At 39.8% G+C, this 15,119-nt stretch overlaps 1 protein-coding gene across 3 annotated transcripts in view; it reads right to left on the reverse strand.

Moving 5' to 3' along the window:
• Nucleotides 1-15,119, reverse strand: part of LOC124619844 (integrator complex subunit 1) — a 307,722-nt gene that overhangs the window by 70,155 nt on the left and 222,448 nt on the right. For all 3 annotated transcript variants that reach the window (XM_047146458.1, XM_047146464.1, XM_047146471.1), the window contains 2 exons: nucleotides 7,118-7,314; nucleotides 5,132-5,296 (listed from right to left, as the gene is read on the reverse strand). In XM_047146458.1, the coding sequence (XP_047002414.1) occupies nucleotides 5,132-5,296; nucleotides 7,118-7,314 (362 nt within the window). The remainder of the gene's footprint in view (nucleotides 1-5,131; nucleotides 5,297-7,117; nucleotides 7,315-15,119) is intronic.

Genomic DNA, 15,119 nt, shown 5'->3' on the forward strand with positions numbered 1-15,119 from the left:
CTCAATAGTTTGTTTTAGGAGCTTGATCTGCAAGATGTTTCCTATTATTTTATTCCTTATCCTGTCCCTTCTCATCTTACCTGAGGACCCCTTGTGGAAAATACATCTCTGTTGCTTGTATTTTGCTAAAATCTTTCTTTGTCCAAGTCAAACATTCTGATCCCTAGGTCAAAAATGGCAGATAACATGACTTTTACATCATTATATGACACACAAAAATAAAATTTGAAACAATTTTCTATTCTCTACCAGATTTCATCCTTCATGTTTTATTTCTTGGTTAATTACTTCCTAAATACTGGAAAGCAACTACCTCTTTAATGATTTTTCCATCACAAGTTACATCCTTCAATTTTCTCTTTTTCTGCTGATTTTTATTACCTCCTTTTTTTTAAAATCCTATTTTCATGCCCACTTGTTCAATTACCTCTGCCAGTAGTTTACTGGTTCTTTTTTCTGCTCTTTTTCTTCTAAAATCATCAAGTCATCTACATATGCTACAATTTTCCCATCATCTGCTGATGATCCTTGGTGAACTTTCCTTATAACACTGTCCATGATTATATTAGAAAGAACTGGTGAGAGTCCACTTCCTTGGTGAACCTCTCTGCTCCTTGTGAGCCATTCCAATTATTTGCTATCACTTCTATTACAATTCAGGCATTTTTCGTACATGTTTCTATTTATCAGTTCCATTCTTTTTGACTGTTCCAGTCTATTCAGACCTTGCCATATCTCTTCCCTTCTAACATTGTCATAAGGCTTTTTTATATTTATGAATGCAGCTATGACGTCTTTCCCAAATTCCCATTTCTTTTCTACAACTTGTCCTAATGCTGTCGCTGCCGCCGACCCCCCCCCCCCCCCATGATTACCTCACGTTTAACCTTCAACTTCCTTCCCTACATCCCTTCCCAGTGACTCTAGTGCTACAGATACAATAGTTACTAATAATCCTACAACCAATCACGATCCACGACCATTAAGATGCACCACAGAGAATACAGGACTGAGTGTCTCCACCAGTTTACAAACTAGTCTGCTCACAATCCTTTCCACTATGAGCTGATACCAGATGTCCAATATGACACACAACACAACCGCAAAATATTAGGCCCACCACAGAACCTTGCCTAATCTTTCACTCTGTGACATTAATTTTGTGGGTCACACCTCTGAGATTGAGATCCTACACTCTAATAGCTGGAACAATGGTCAAAAAGTCATCCGAGAAAGCTCTCTATGCTACTTGCGCCTTATTCTATGCTGGGAGTACCATTATCCACCACAGAAGACATCACGCCCATTCTCATCATGGTTTAATGCTGCAACACATATTGAAAAACTTTCATCACTTTGCCCCCCCCCCCCCTCCCGCCCCGCCCTGTCCCTCCAGGGTGAGGGGGTGGGGAACACAGAAAAGCTTTGCATCTGAACACCACTTTCAGAATCTCAACAATCCCCCATGCACTGCATATCTGCACCCCATAATCAAACCCTTCTGCAATGCTATGGCCACACCTTCAACAGAAATCAGATCAACTGCTTTCCTCCCTCTGCCACACGGCCCTTCACTTCAAAAGAACGTGTCATTTTAAATTTTGTAATCATCGGACCAATGCCTTTTCATATCCTTGAGTGTCCAGAATTTCTGAAGGACTACTGGAGCACCAGCAGCATACGATCCTGCATGGAGACAGTCATGTTGGGCATCTCGGGCGCAAACTGAGGAACAGCCGTGTGCCGATCTGTCGTGTCCACATTCTAACACTTGCAACATCTTCTATTGGTCAAATTTTTATTAAGTTTTCTTTGGCTTCACGACACTTTGACCTGTGTCAATAATATGCTGTTCAAATTTGACGTCATTATGAGCAGTGATTCTCTTTCTACAGTGCTTTGAAATGGGAACTTTAATTATAGACACTCTGTATACTATCAAATCTATTTCATTTGGGATTTACATTTTGGCAAACTACAGTGCACAACAAAATGAAAGGGTCACTATTTTGAAATCCAGTCATATTCTCCCAATGTGATGGAGAAATCAGAAATTTGGCTTGAAGGTAACAAACTTTCCTCTGTAATGATGCAAAAGCTTGGTGTCCCTTAATGTCACTCTCAGGGTCAACAATGTGCCGAACAGCAAGGTGTCAACATGTGCAAAATTAGTGAGGTGTAAGGTAGGTTAACAATATCACATTGGCACCAAACTTCACCACAACACTAACCCAATGCCACTGTGGACGTGTCACACAATGGCAAGATTGTCTTATCTGCCCTTAACCATGTCTCACTCCTTCTGTTGAAACCTCTGCAATGGAGGTAAAAACCATGATGCCCACAACTGACATAATAGTTTTCTTACGAGTTGCCAAGGAAAACATTTTGGACAAATAGCTGCTCTGAATCAACACAAAAACGTTTCAGGTGGTGTCATAAAGGGCATCAATGAAATCACTCTTTCCCTTGGGTTGTTCGTTTCCACACATTTAGAGTTGAAAATGATAGTTTGCAGTGTGATGTGCAACACAATAATGTATGGACAACATTCTCAACAACCTTTGTTACTGCTGATAACTCTAGGATGATTCAACCTTTCCTTAATGACATTTTAGGGCTACAACCTGACTGAATCTGACCTCACTCCTTTGGAGAGTAGCATGACCACAATTTTTGCTCTGGTACACTGGGATCCTTTAGGAACCATCAAAACCATTTGACAAAATTTGAATCAAACAACGGAAAATCCAGGATGGACTGTAACGATATTATGAAAAGGAAAGTTGCCACTCACCACTGTTGCAGATAGGCACAACAAAAAGACTGTCAGAAATAAAGCTTTCAGCCCATAAGGTCTTCATCAAAAATTGCCCTACTGTGGTCGGTGAACAGCTGGGGAGGGGGAGGGGGGGGGGGGATGTTTGTGAAATTTGTGAATTAAACAGCAAAAGAGTTCTACTAACACTTGCCAGTTTGAGAACACTGTTTGTCACATGTGTGCCTTTGTTGAACAGTTTAAAAATATATCTACAGAGACAACCGTTCAGCAATTCCTAAGCACCTGCAGGATATACAACCCCTTCAATACTCTTCAGCTGAGTGCACTATGGCACTGCACTAGCACCTGTTTGCCAAAAGTGAAATCTGAGAGGTGTTGAGCGGTTGCCTATCCTGTAGGTGCATAGGAATCTGAGAATTATTGTCCCTGTACAATTACACTTTTAAAGTGCTCAACAAAGGTGCGCAGGCGGCACTGAGGGTGCTGCCAAACTGACTGAGGGGTCCTAGAGGGACTCTTTGCCGTTTTAGTTATTCATGAATCAGTTGTAGACACCCCACCCACACCCCCGCCCCATGCACACACCACAGAGGTGCAAATGAGGAGGAATAAAAAAGAATGAATACCCTTTTCTGCTTCGGATCAAATTCAGATTTTGTTGAGTGGTTTTGAATGGTCCCTATGTACCAGAGCAAAAATGCGGTCACACTACACTCCAAAGTGGTGAGATCACATAGGGTTGCAGTCCTACGACGTTCTTCGAGGAAGGCTGAATCGTCTGAAGGTGTAAAAAATTGTCAAGAATGTCATCCTGTTGCACAATACACTGCAAACTGTCTTTTCTGACCATCAAATGTGGAAAAATGATGACTCCGAGGGAAGGGGTGGATTTATTGACGCCATTTGTAACACCTTCTGTGGACTTAATGTGTTGTTTCTGAGCAGCATTGTGTCCAAAATTTTTTGTTTCTGAGCAGCAGTGTGTCCAAAATTTTTTCCTCGGCAAAACATACAAAAACCGCATTGATGCCAATGCTGGGCATCATGGTTATGAGCTCCATCACAGAGGTGTCAAGAAAGTGGGGAGATGTGGGTACGGGGAGGTGTGATGACCCTTTTACGGTGTGACATATACATGGTGGCATTGAGTAGGACTGTCATGAAATTTGGTGCCAATGTGATATCATTAATTAACCTTACACCTCACATTAACTTCTGAGCTATGGACTTTTTTCACTTGTGTTGAAACCTTGCTATCTGAAGTGTCACCAAACCTGAGGGTAATGTCTCAGAGACAGAGCAGTATATCTTCTTAGTTGTTGGCTGTTCACGGGCAGAAAGTCTCTCCCCGCACCCTTGGCACCTGAGAATGGCATATCTAGTGTGGAAGCAGCTGATCAAATTTAATGCTGACAACCTTGCCAGAGCCTCTACAGTCAATATCCTGTCCAGCTAGTCCAATAGGAGGTACGTTGTGAAATTTCTTTCTGTGACATCACCAAAATCAGCCATGACTGAAAATAAACCATTAACTAGTTATGTCATAATCACCCAATAACAATCAGGCCTGAAAAAAAAAAAAAAAACATCTTTTACTAGGGCTTTGAGTACTTCTCACTGTGTTCTGAGAGAAGGGACATTTTACAGAAAATCCTACCCTCATAAAGAAAGACTCTGTCATCTACTCAACCTATGTCACATCCCCTGTCCATCTCCATGCCGCTTCAGCTCCCAAACCTACATCCATAGCCCATTCTCTAGTGGACAACCCAATTGCAAGACCCACTCACCTACCACCACTTACTGTAATCCAACTGTAGCCATTTTCCAATCTGTCACCAGCGTCATCACATACCGGTTGTGCTGCAATAACTGAACAGCATTTTACATGGATATGATAGCTAACCAGATATCTCGTTGCAAAAATGGCCACTGCCATCTGTCGCTAACTCCAAATTTGGCTACACAGTTGCTGAACATACTGCACAAGGCACTAATGACTGACATTCACTGCAGTACTGAGGCCATTAAGGGAGAGGGTCAAACTGCGCAACAACTCTTCCCTGACAGCTCCAAGTTGGGCATCGCAGCAATAGCATGCATTAATGACCTTGGTTATGATAAGGGAAATATTAGTAATACAACTCTCCTTAATAAATATCTGCTGTTAGATAGAAGTATGCAGGGTGACCATAGGCAGAAATCACACATTATTAATTTCAGCATTTTTCCTAATAGCATGAAGAACATTATGTCATGAAACATGAGTGACATACACTGGGAGCATATTCTTCTGAGTGTATGGCACTAGGTTAGGACATTAATAAAGTGATTATCATCAATACTTACAGCAGCAGCTGTTACAAGCCGAAGTAACGGGTTTGCATACTGTGGAACTTTTACCATCACAGTTACCCAATCAGTTCCCATCGGTGAAAGCATCACATCATGCAGAAATTTTATTGTTGCCTGCATGACAACTGTGTTACCACTTTGCATTTCCATAGTCAGTGTCTGAAAGCAAGCACACATATGATTACACTTATTATATCACAGCAATTTAAGTGTTTTCAATTCACATGATGTTCTCCAAACAAAAATTATGTTTCTATCTTTATCATCCACTAGCCCTTAAAATTTTTACTGTGGTGTAATCAAGTATTTTCATTGTTCCTATTGTGATACATTGTTATGCAGGTGAATCAAAGGACAATGGCAATTTTTGAGTTACACAGAGGTGGTTGCGGGGGGAGAGAGTGTGTGCATTTACACCTAATTTTAGATAAGTTAAAAAAGGAATATGTTTAGGCTTTAACATTCCATCAACAGTGAAATAATTAGAGAAGAAGCATCTACCTGGATAGCACTACAATGGGGAAGGAAACAGAAAATCTGAATCCAGACAGGCAGGCAGGCATTCAAAGTCGGGTTCCGAAATAGAAGTTCAGTGTTAACCATGGTGTCACTTCTTTGATGTGGCTATTGAAAATCAGATGAACTGACTTTAATACATCAGCTAACATGATCATAGGGATCATACGTTACAAACAATTGTGTAAATGATACTTTTTTGCAATTGATGCTGTAGGAACATCACATAGTTGAAGTATCAAGCTAGTCCTACAGTCACAAATGGATGAATAGTCGACAACAATTTACATAGAATGAATTTTTCACTCTGCAGTGGAGTGTACACCGATACAGAATTTCGTGGCAGGTTAAAACTGTGTGCTGGGCCGAGACTCCAACTCGGGACCTTTGCTTTTTATGTGCAGATGCTCTACAGTCTGAGCTACCAAAGCACAACCCACGACCCGTCCTCACAGCTTGCTTTACTTCCACGTTCCAAACTTCACAAACTTTAGACACTAGCAAGCTCTCCTGGAAGTAAGAACATTGTGGAGATGCTTCCAGAATATATTTTTCACTCTGCAACAGAGTGTGTGATGATATGAGATACTGGCAGAAGTATAGCTGTCAGGATGTTTGTGAGTCATGCTTCGGTAGCTCAGTCGGTAGAGCAGTTGTCTATGAAAAGCGAAGATCTTGTGTTTGAGTCTCAGACTGGTACACAGTTTTACCCTTCCAGGAAGTTTCATACCAGTGCACAATCTGCAGCAGAGTGAAAAATTCAGTCTGATAACATGCCCCACGCTGTGGCTATGCCATGTCTCTGCAATATCCTTTCTTCCACAAGTGCTAGTCCTGAAAGTTTCATAGTAGTACTTCTGTGAAGTCTGGAGATGAGGTACCGACTGAAGTAAAGCTGTGAGGACTGCTTGTGAGTCATGCTTGGGTAGCTCAAATGATAGAGCTTGCCTGCGAAAGTCCCAAGTTTGAATCTCGATCCACCACACACTTTTAACCTGCCAGGAAGTTTCAACAATTTACATAGCTCTACCAATATTTTAACAGCCAAGATATTGCTTGTCTGGATTCTGCATCAGAGGAGCCCTGTTACTCATTAAATGGAGACCAAACATTTCAGTGTTTCACGGTAGCCACAGTGTATATTCTTTGCAAAACTGAAACAGTGAAATGAATATGAAATGCAAAAATAAAATCCATCTACAGTCTTTTCAACACAATATTAACTTAACCAATGCACATTTTGAAGAACAGCAATGAAGGTCATTCACTAACCCAAATGAAGCTCTCATAATGAAACTGTGTTTCAAAATGTACAGCCGCAAAATAAATTTGCTATTGAATCTACAGGAAATGTGTCAGCTTTATCACAGGTGTTTTTCTTACATTTCAGCATTATTTACGAGCAGATATTCAGAGAATTCTACAAAATATAAGTTCTCATTTTTGAATTAAAGCTGTGATCACCTTCTGAAAAGTCCTGAATAGGTTTTCTTTCGCAGCCACTGCTGCTGCATCAGTCTCCTGCTTGACCTTGAAGATCTGTATAAGAGTTTCAGGCACGGCAGCAACAGGCACATTACTGGAACTTCTCATGGCATGTAGCTCACTACCTAGTTCCAATGGCAATCTTGCAGGAGCAGAACTGGCCACAGGACTCTCTGCTGTTAAATATAACAGAACATTAAATCAAAGAGTCAAAGTATCAAATAAGAATAATAGCAAAAAACACATGTACAAAACTCATATGAATAACTATCTGCAGTGAAGAGTGCTTGAGTAGCTCAGGTTCTTCTACAAATAAGAACCTCTTGTGAAAAATGGCACTTCATTTCTCTGTAGAAACTGCCACTTGTGTTAGTTAAAAGGTATTAGATTAATTTTTTTAAAAATGTATTGTGTGCATAAAAATTGCTGCAGCATTCACTGTTTCCTTATTGGTAGAGGCATGAAAAAAATCATTTTTTATGGCCAAATTAAGTGCTTTTTTTGCAAATTTCTGCATTAGTTTTTGCAGAATTTTGTCCTATTTTTCACCAGAATCAGTGCCATTTTGCTGTCTGGTTCCTTTTTCTAACAATTTCACTAAGGTTTTTTTGCCATTTTTATGTCTTTTTTTTACCAAATTCAGTATCATTTTTCGCCAAATTCAGTGCTATTTTATGGCGAATTCAGTGTTACTTTTACCATTTTTTTTTTTTTTTTGTTAATGTCACTTATTTTTTGCCAGTTTCAGTGTATTTTCCAATTTTTGTGCTATTTTTGATGTCAAATGATGGTTCATTATGTAAGAAATGAACTATCACTTTAAGATTATACGCTGAACCTCAGTCTTGGAGAAAAAGTAGGTCAGATGCAAGTTCGACATTCAGTAACTATCAGGAACAGCTTATAACATTTTTTCCTATGGTAAAATGTTAATTTCATATTATTTCTTAAAATTCACCAATTTGGTGTTACCCCATCAAAAAACACTAATTTTGCTCTATTTTCACATTATTGTTTTCGCAAAATTTTCTGAAATAATCTGCTCGTGTGACTATAAGATGCAACTATTTCCAAGGGAAAAAAAGCACCATCTTTTTCTCACCAAGTTCTTATCTGAAGGAAGCATTAGATCTATTTAGAATAGTAAGCCCAATAACAAGGAAGCAAAGAAAAGCACAACAATTTTATAAACACAATATATCACTTATGAATTAATCTAATTTTTAATGATTAACAATACTGTGTGTGTGTGTGTGTGTGTGTGTGTGTGTGTGTGTGTGTCAGAAGAAGGCCATTCGGCCAAAAGCTAACATGTATAGCAGTCCTTCCATTTTACCTGTCTGCAACTCAGCGCCTCCTCTATTTGGCAAGTAGCAATTACCCTTTTCATAATGTTATTCCATCCTGTACTTTCCAATTTTTTAAAGTGATTGTTCTTAGACTAAAGAATGAGAAGTTTTGTGAAATTTTTTTTTATATTACCACCCACAGAATGGAATTACTACTCCCACATGCTATGATTTTTTTCCTTACATGTACTGTCAAATTAATACTGCATATCTGCTATGGTAGGACATGTGGAATATGGTGGGAAAGGATGGAATATCAACTGGCATTAAGTACACAAGAAAAACGATCAAAATATATAAATTAAATGGAAAGTGTTTCACCATAAACAAAAAAAGGCTAAAGTTATTCTAAATGCCACTCAACCCACAAAATTAAACGAACAGAAGTTATTAAAAAAGGGAAAAGCCCCTAGTGAAGATGAATGCTATTGCACTGAACAACCTACTGCCTGACATACAACTACGATTCATTGTAGAATGAATGTATGCAACTCCTGAATTGCTCCCAGTGGGATCCTGCACAATATTCACGTACTGTTTACACGGGAGAGCATCTGCTCTTTAACTTAATCACAGACGAGGAGTAGCGCCCACATTCGGTGGTTACAGGCCAGAACAGGTGCTAAAAGTTCAATCACATAATCAGCAAGTCACCTCCTGAAAGACTTTATCCTTATCGCATAAAATAATTATTACACAGAAATTACTTAGGTGCTGAAGTCTCATTTGTGCCTAGAGTAGTCACGGGATCAATCAAATGCAATGAAATTGGCACCCGAGCTGTAACTGAGCCACCACCCTGTTAAACAGTAGCAACTAAGTCGTACAAATTCAATAATTAATGCAACACATTTTTTTCTTGGCCAGTTTTGGTTGAAAAAAATGTGGAATATGTTGTGGGACATTGTGAAATATTCTCGCCTCAGCCTCTATAGTTTTACGAAGCTCCAGTAGTTGGTGGCGCAATACGTAGCCTTCAAAATGGCATCTGTAACAGAGGTGCGTTCCAAGCACAGCATTCACTTTAATTTCTTTTAGTGGAAAACCAGAGCATTGCATATATTCGTGGGCGCTTGCAGAGTATCTGCAGAGAGCTGGCAGTGAATAAAAGCATGGAGAATCATTGGGCGAGGCGTCTATCATCATCGCGACAAAGTCACATAATCTTGTCTGATCTCCTGCGGGTCTGCCGGCTGCACACCACTGTGACTCCTGCAATGTTTCAATGTGTGGACACGCTCATTGAGGCAATCAACAGATAACAATCAAACTCCTTGCTCCTCAACTGGATGCCTCTGTGGGTAGTGCTGACGCATTCCTCCACCAGCTGGAGTACTCAAAGGTGCGTGTCCGTTGGGTCCCTCACTGCCCGACAGAGGACCAAAAGAGCAACGAGCAACCACATGTGCAGAACTGCTTGTGTATTACGAGGCTGATAGTGACAATTTTTTGCCAAACATCGTCGCAGGCGATTAAACAAGGGTTGATCAATTCGAAGTGGAAACGAAACAGCAGCCCGTGGAATTGTGCCACACCATCTCTCCTCCAAAGAAAAAGTTTAAAGTCGCACCCTCATTCAGTACAGTTGTGGCAACAGACTTCTGGGACTCTGAAGCTGTTATTCTATTTGATGTTCTCCTTCGTGGTGCAATGATTAACTCTGAAGTGCGTTGTCCTACCCCCATGAAATTGAAGAAACAACTTCGGTGTGTTTGTCGGTACAAAAATGTAAACAAACCTGTCTTCCTTCATGGCGACACAATGCCTCACACAAATCTGTGCACCTTAGAGGAGATCACAAAACTGCAATGGAGTGTTCTTCCTCATCCACCCTACAGCACGTATCTCGCACCTTCCAACTTCCTCGTGTTCGGATCGATAAAGGATGCACCCTGCGGGAAGCAGTACGTGGATGATGGCGAGGTTATTCGTGCAGCAACACATTTGTTCTTATGCTGACAAATAGAGTGGTGCCATGCGAGCATACAGGTCCTCCGTGCTGCACTGAACAAAGATTATGTTGAAAAATAGGTTTTGTAGCCAAAAGAGTAGGGAGTACTATGGTTACTCTTAGCCCTGAATGAAATCAACTTGCTTTCAGAAAAAAAAAAACATTACTTGTTGAATGCCCCCCCCCCCACCCCCACCCCCATATATTCTTGGTAGTTAAGTATCTAGTTTGTTTTATAGTCTAAGAGATAAGATCCTTCATGGAGGTGAAACATGTCAGAAAAATAATGTAGAATATATAAATCAGATTTAATTTTCATTCTTCAGTTCTTAGTTTGTACCCAATACCACCTGCTAAGTAATTATGTATAACATGAACAGTAATGATCCTGTTACACTTCCCTGCGGCACTCATTGTATGTAGACACATTCCATCCAAGGTGACAGCTGCATCATCCTTGTTAACAAATTATTGATCCAGTTGCAAATCGGCTTAGATAACTCACGGGAATGTATTTTGTTTGGAGAGTGTCTGTGCGGTACTGAATCAAGAGCTTTTTGAAAGTTCAGAAACAACTAATCTGTCTGGGAGCTAATGTTACAGCCCGATCTTTTTACACGGCTAGAATTCCTAAGCTAAAAGGTAAGTATTTTTAAATAATTCATTATGTTTGCACACATTTCGAACACTGTCCAAGCTGTACGGGAACAAATGCTTCATTTGGAAGTGGTACCAAGGGGTAAAAAGGATATTTTCTAAGTTCTGAACTTTCTTGGCAAATTCCATCTGTTAGCCGGAGTGGGACTCGAACCTACAACTTTTGCCTTGCATGGACAAGTGCTCTACTGACAGAGTTATCCAAGCACAACTCTCAACCCAACTCCACAGCTTTACTTCCACAAATAGCTCATCTCCTAGTTTCCAAACTTCACAGAAGTTCTCCGGAATACCTTGTCGGACTAGTTTTCCTAGAAGAAATCTGTGGTGAGACAGTTTAGCAACAGCTAAGGGGACTGTTCCCAGAATGAATTTGCATATTTTGCAACATATTCTGCTGACTGCAGTACCATAACATCCTTCTGTTGTTAACGCTTTTGATTTTCTCATGTAATATCATTGAATTATGCCTACTTATGTTAGAAAAACTAAGATTTTAAGCGAGGGCTAATCAGAAAGTAGGGAACATTTCCATCTGATGCCGCTAGGCACATGCCGATCGCATATATTTTGGCATGTGCGTGCTCAGCAGCTCAATCAGCGTACATCTGTGACCGCGGGAATGTCTCTGCATGTCTAGTTTTTTCGATATTCGAATTTGAAATGTGCACTGCAATCTAAAATCCCACTAGTTGTGAGGTGCAGTTTGTGATATGGTTTTTATTGGCAAAAAACCTAAAACCTACAGAAATTTATCGTGGACTGTGCGAAGTGTACGGAAACAACGTAATGAGTGAATTTTACATCCGGAAAAGGTGCATTTGGTTTAAAAATGGCCGAACCAACGTTCATGATGAAGGAAAGAGTGGGCGCCCGAGCATTGTGACTGACGATCTTGTCGCTAAAGTAGATGAAACGATTAGAGAAAACCGTCGCTTCACAATAACAGAGCTTTCGCTTTCTTTTCCACAAGTTTTACAGACTTTGTTGTTTGAAATTGTCACTCAAAAGCTAGGCTAGGCGGAACTCCAGGCAGGCGTGACACTCGCTGAAGTCTCAGGCAGCAGAACTTTATGACAAAGGTCTTTCAAAGCTTGTCCACCGCTATGATAAGTGCCTCAATGTGTTTGGTGACTACGTGGAAAAGTAGTATGTCAGTCAGTATTTCAGGTGTTTATAATAAAATGTTTTTATTGCACTTAGATTTTATTTTATTTTTATTTTTATTTATTTATTTATTTATTATTTTATTTTATTTTATTTTATTTTTTTTTAATGCCAGAACGCCACCACATACCAGCTAGGCTAGCTTGCGCTGGTATGTGATGGAGGCACTTATCATTTATAATGTCATCTCTTATGGACACCTATGTGCTACTTACAACAATTTTATAAGGCCTGCGTGTTATAGGCAACTATTAATATCACCATTGTTTGCCTTGATGTTGTAACCTGTATGTGTCCTAAGATCCGAGGATGGTGGCTTTAGTTTCGCCGAAACCGGTAATCATGGAATAAAAAGAATTCCTGCGATCTTGGCTACCAGTTTATTGTTTTACAAGCATCTAGATTAGATTGCTCCCACATGAGCACAATGTGTTCCCTACAAAAGGAACATTACTGTTTACAATGTTTATGAATGAGTTATTAGAAAGCAATGGAAGCTCTTTAAGACTGTTTGCAGATAATGAGATCGTCTATATGGGAGTAGCAATGCCAAAAGACAGTATCAATTTGCTGAATGATCTGCAGAGGATTGATGAATGGTGCATACTCTGGCAGTTGACCAGATATGTACGAGAGGCATTTGAGAAGTCCGTGCAAAAATAAAAACTACTTATGTGTTTGGGGTAAACCTTTTTTATTTTTCGACATAGTCTCCTTTTAAACTTATACACTTCATCCAACGCTATTCTAGTTTGTTGATCCCTTCCAAATAATAGGAATTGTCCAAGTCTGCAAAATAGCTATTAGTCGCTGCAATCACCTCCTCATTTGAATAAAACCTTTGTCCCACCAGCCATTTCTTCAAATTGGGGAACAAATAGGAGTCCAAGGGAGCCGAGTCTGGAGAACAGAGGGGATGTGAAACGAGTTGGAATCCTATTTCCATTAATTTTGTGACCACAACTACTGAGGTGAGTGCTAGTGACTTGTCGTGATGGAAAAGGACTTTTTTGCGATCCAATCGCCGGAGGTTTTCTTGCAGCTCGGTCCAATAACGATGAATAATATGCACCTGTAATAGTTTTACCTTTTTCCAGATAGTCAGTGAGGATTATCCCTTGCGAATCCCAAAAGACAGTCCGGCCTTTTTTGGTGCAGATTCTCCCTTGGTAACCCATTGTTTAGATTGTTCTTTGGTCTCAGGAGTATAGTAATGTAACCACGTTTCAGCCACAGTGACGAAACAACACTTAAAGTCCTGCGGATTCTTCCTGAACAGCTGCAAACCATCCTTGCAACACTTCACAAGATTCCGTTTTTGGTCAAGTATGAGCAATCGCGGAACCCATCTTGCGGATAGCTTTCTCATGTCCAAATGTTTATGCAAAATATTATGTACCCGTTCATTCAAGATGCCCACAGCACTAGCAATCTCACGCGCCTTAATTCTTCTGTCATCCATCACCATATCATCGATTTTGTCAATGATTTCTGAAGTAATAACCTCCATAGGGCGTCCAGAACGTTCAGCATCACTTGTGCCCATATGCCCACTCCAAAAATTTTGAAACCACTTATAAACTGTTCTAGTCAAAGGTGCAGAGTCACCGTAATGTTTATCAATCTTCTCTTTAGTCTCCCGAGGCCTTTTGCCTTTTATAAAGTAACGTTTAATCACCACACGAAATTCTTTTTCGTCCATTTTTGGACAATCACTCGACTTCCTTGATTCACACAAATGCCAAACACAAAGCTCCCGCTGGTTCAGGCAGGCAAAATTCAACTAATTACACTGCACAGAAGGCAGTCATTCTTCCCACAGTAAGTTCAAGTTTGTCTGCAATAGAGATTGTACACGAAACAATTCTACAGCCCTGACTTAAATGCTGCTGACTTGTTTGGGATCCATCTCAGGCCAAACTAAAGTAGTCACTGAGCATGATCAAAGAAGGACAATGATGGTAAAAGCTTGTCTGACCAGCAAAAAGAGTTTAATAGACACGTTGAAATTTCTTAATTGGCAGATTCTATACATTTCGTGAAGACATGCTCAGAAAATTCGAAGACCAAGCTTTCAGGACAAACTATGAATATTCTTCAGCCTCTTATGCATTGATCCCACAGAGTTTGTTTGTACAAGATTAGATTAACAACAGCTAGCACAGAGGAACATAGTCAGTCATTCTTCCCAAACTACATCTGTTAATGAAATGAGGGAAAAATATTAATAAGTGGAATGATTAAAAAGTAATTGGAATTTTTTAATTTTGTAGGCTTTATGCATCTGATTTTCAATTTTTTTTACCTTGTGATACCCTTGATCCTGAACTACATTTGCATTTTCAGCTGTTCTGGATATTTTGTTTGTTGCTGACAGTTGAAAATGTTATATGTATTGTCGAGTGCTTGGTGAATTTTTACTTTAGAAAAAGATGGATCAAAGGATGTGTGTTAAATTTTTACCTGAAAACTGAAACGAAATGAAGCACCACATTCAAAGTGTTGACTATGGCTTTTCGTGAATCTACTATGAGTAAGACGAGTTTGTGAGTGGTATAAACATTTCAAAGTGGGTCAAGAAGACTGTGAAGACGAAGACTTCCCTGGATACCCTAGCACAGCAATTACTGACAACACAGAAGAAGTAATGAAACTAGTTTTGGAAAATCACTGAATCACCATCTGAGACATTGGTACATCCTTGGGCTCATGCCGAGCTATATTTTGGATATTTTGGGCACGAAACGTGTAGCAAAAATATGAGGAGTGATCAAGAAGTAATGGGAATTTTTTAATTTTCTAGGCTTTATATATCCGACTTACAATTTTTTATGTTGTTGGTACACATGTTCCTGAT

This window comes from Schistocerca americana, chromosome 1 (genome assembly GCF_021461395.2).
Source record: "Schistocerca americana isolate TAMUIC-IGC-003095 chromosome 1, iqSchAmer2.1, whole genome shotgun sequence".
Lineage (NCBI taxonomy): Eukaryota > Metazoa > Arthropoda > Insecta > Orthoptera > Acrididae > Schistocerca > Schistocerca americana.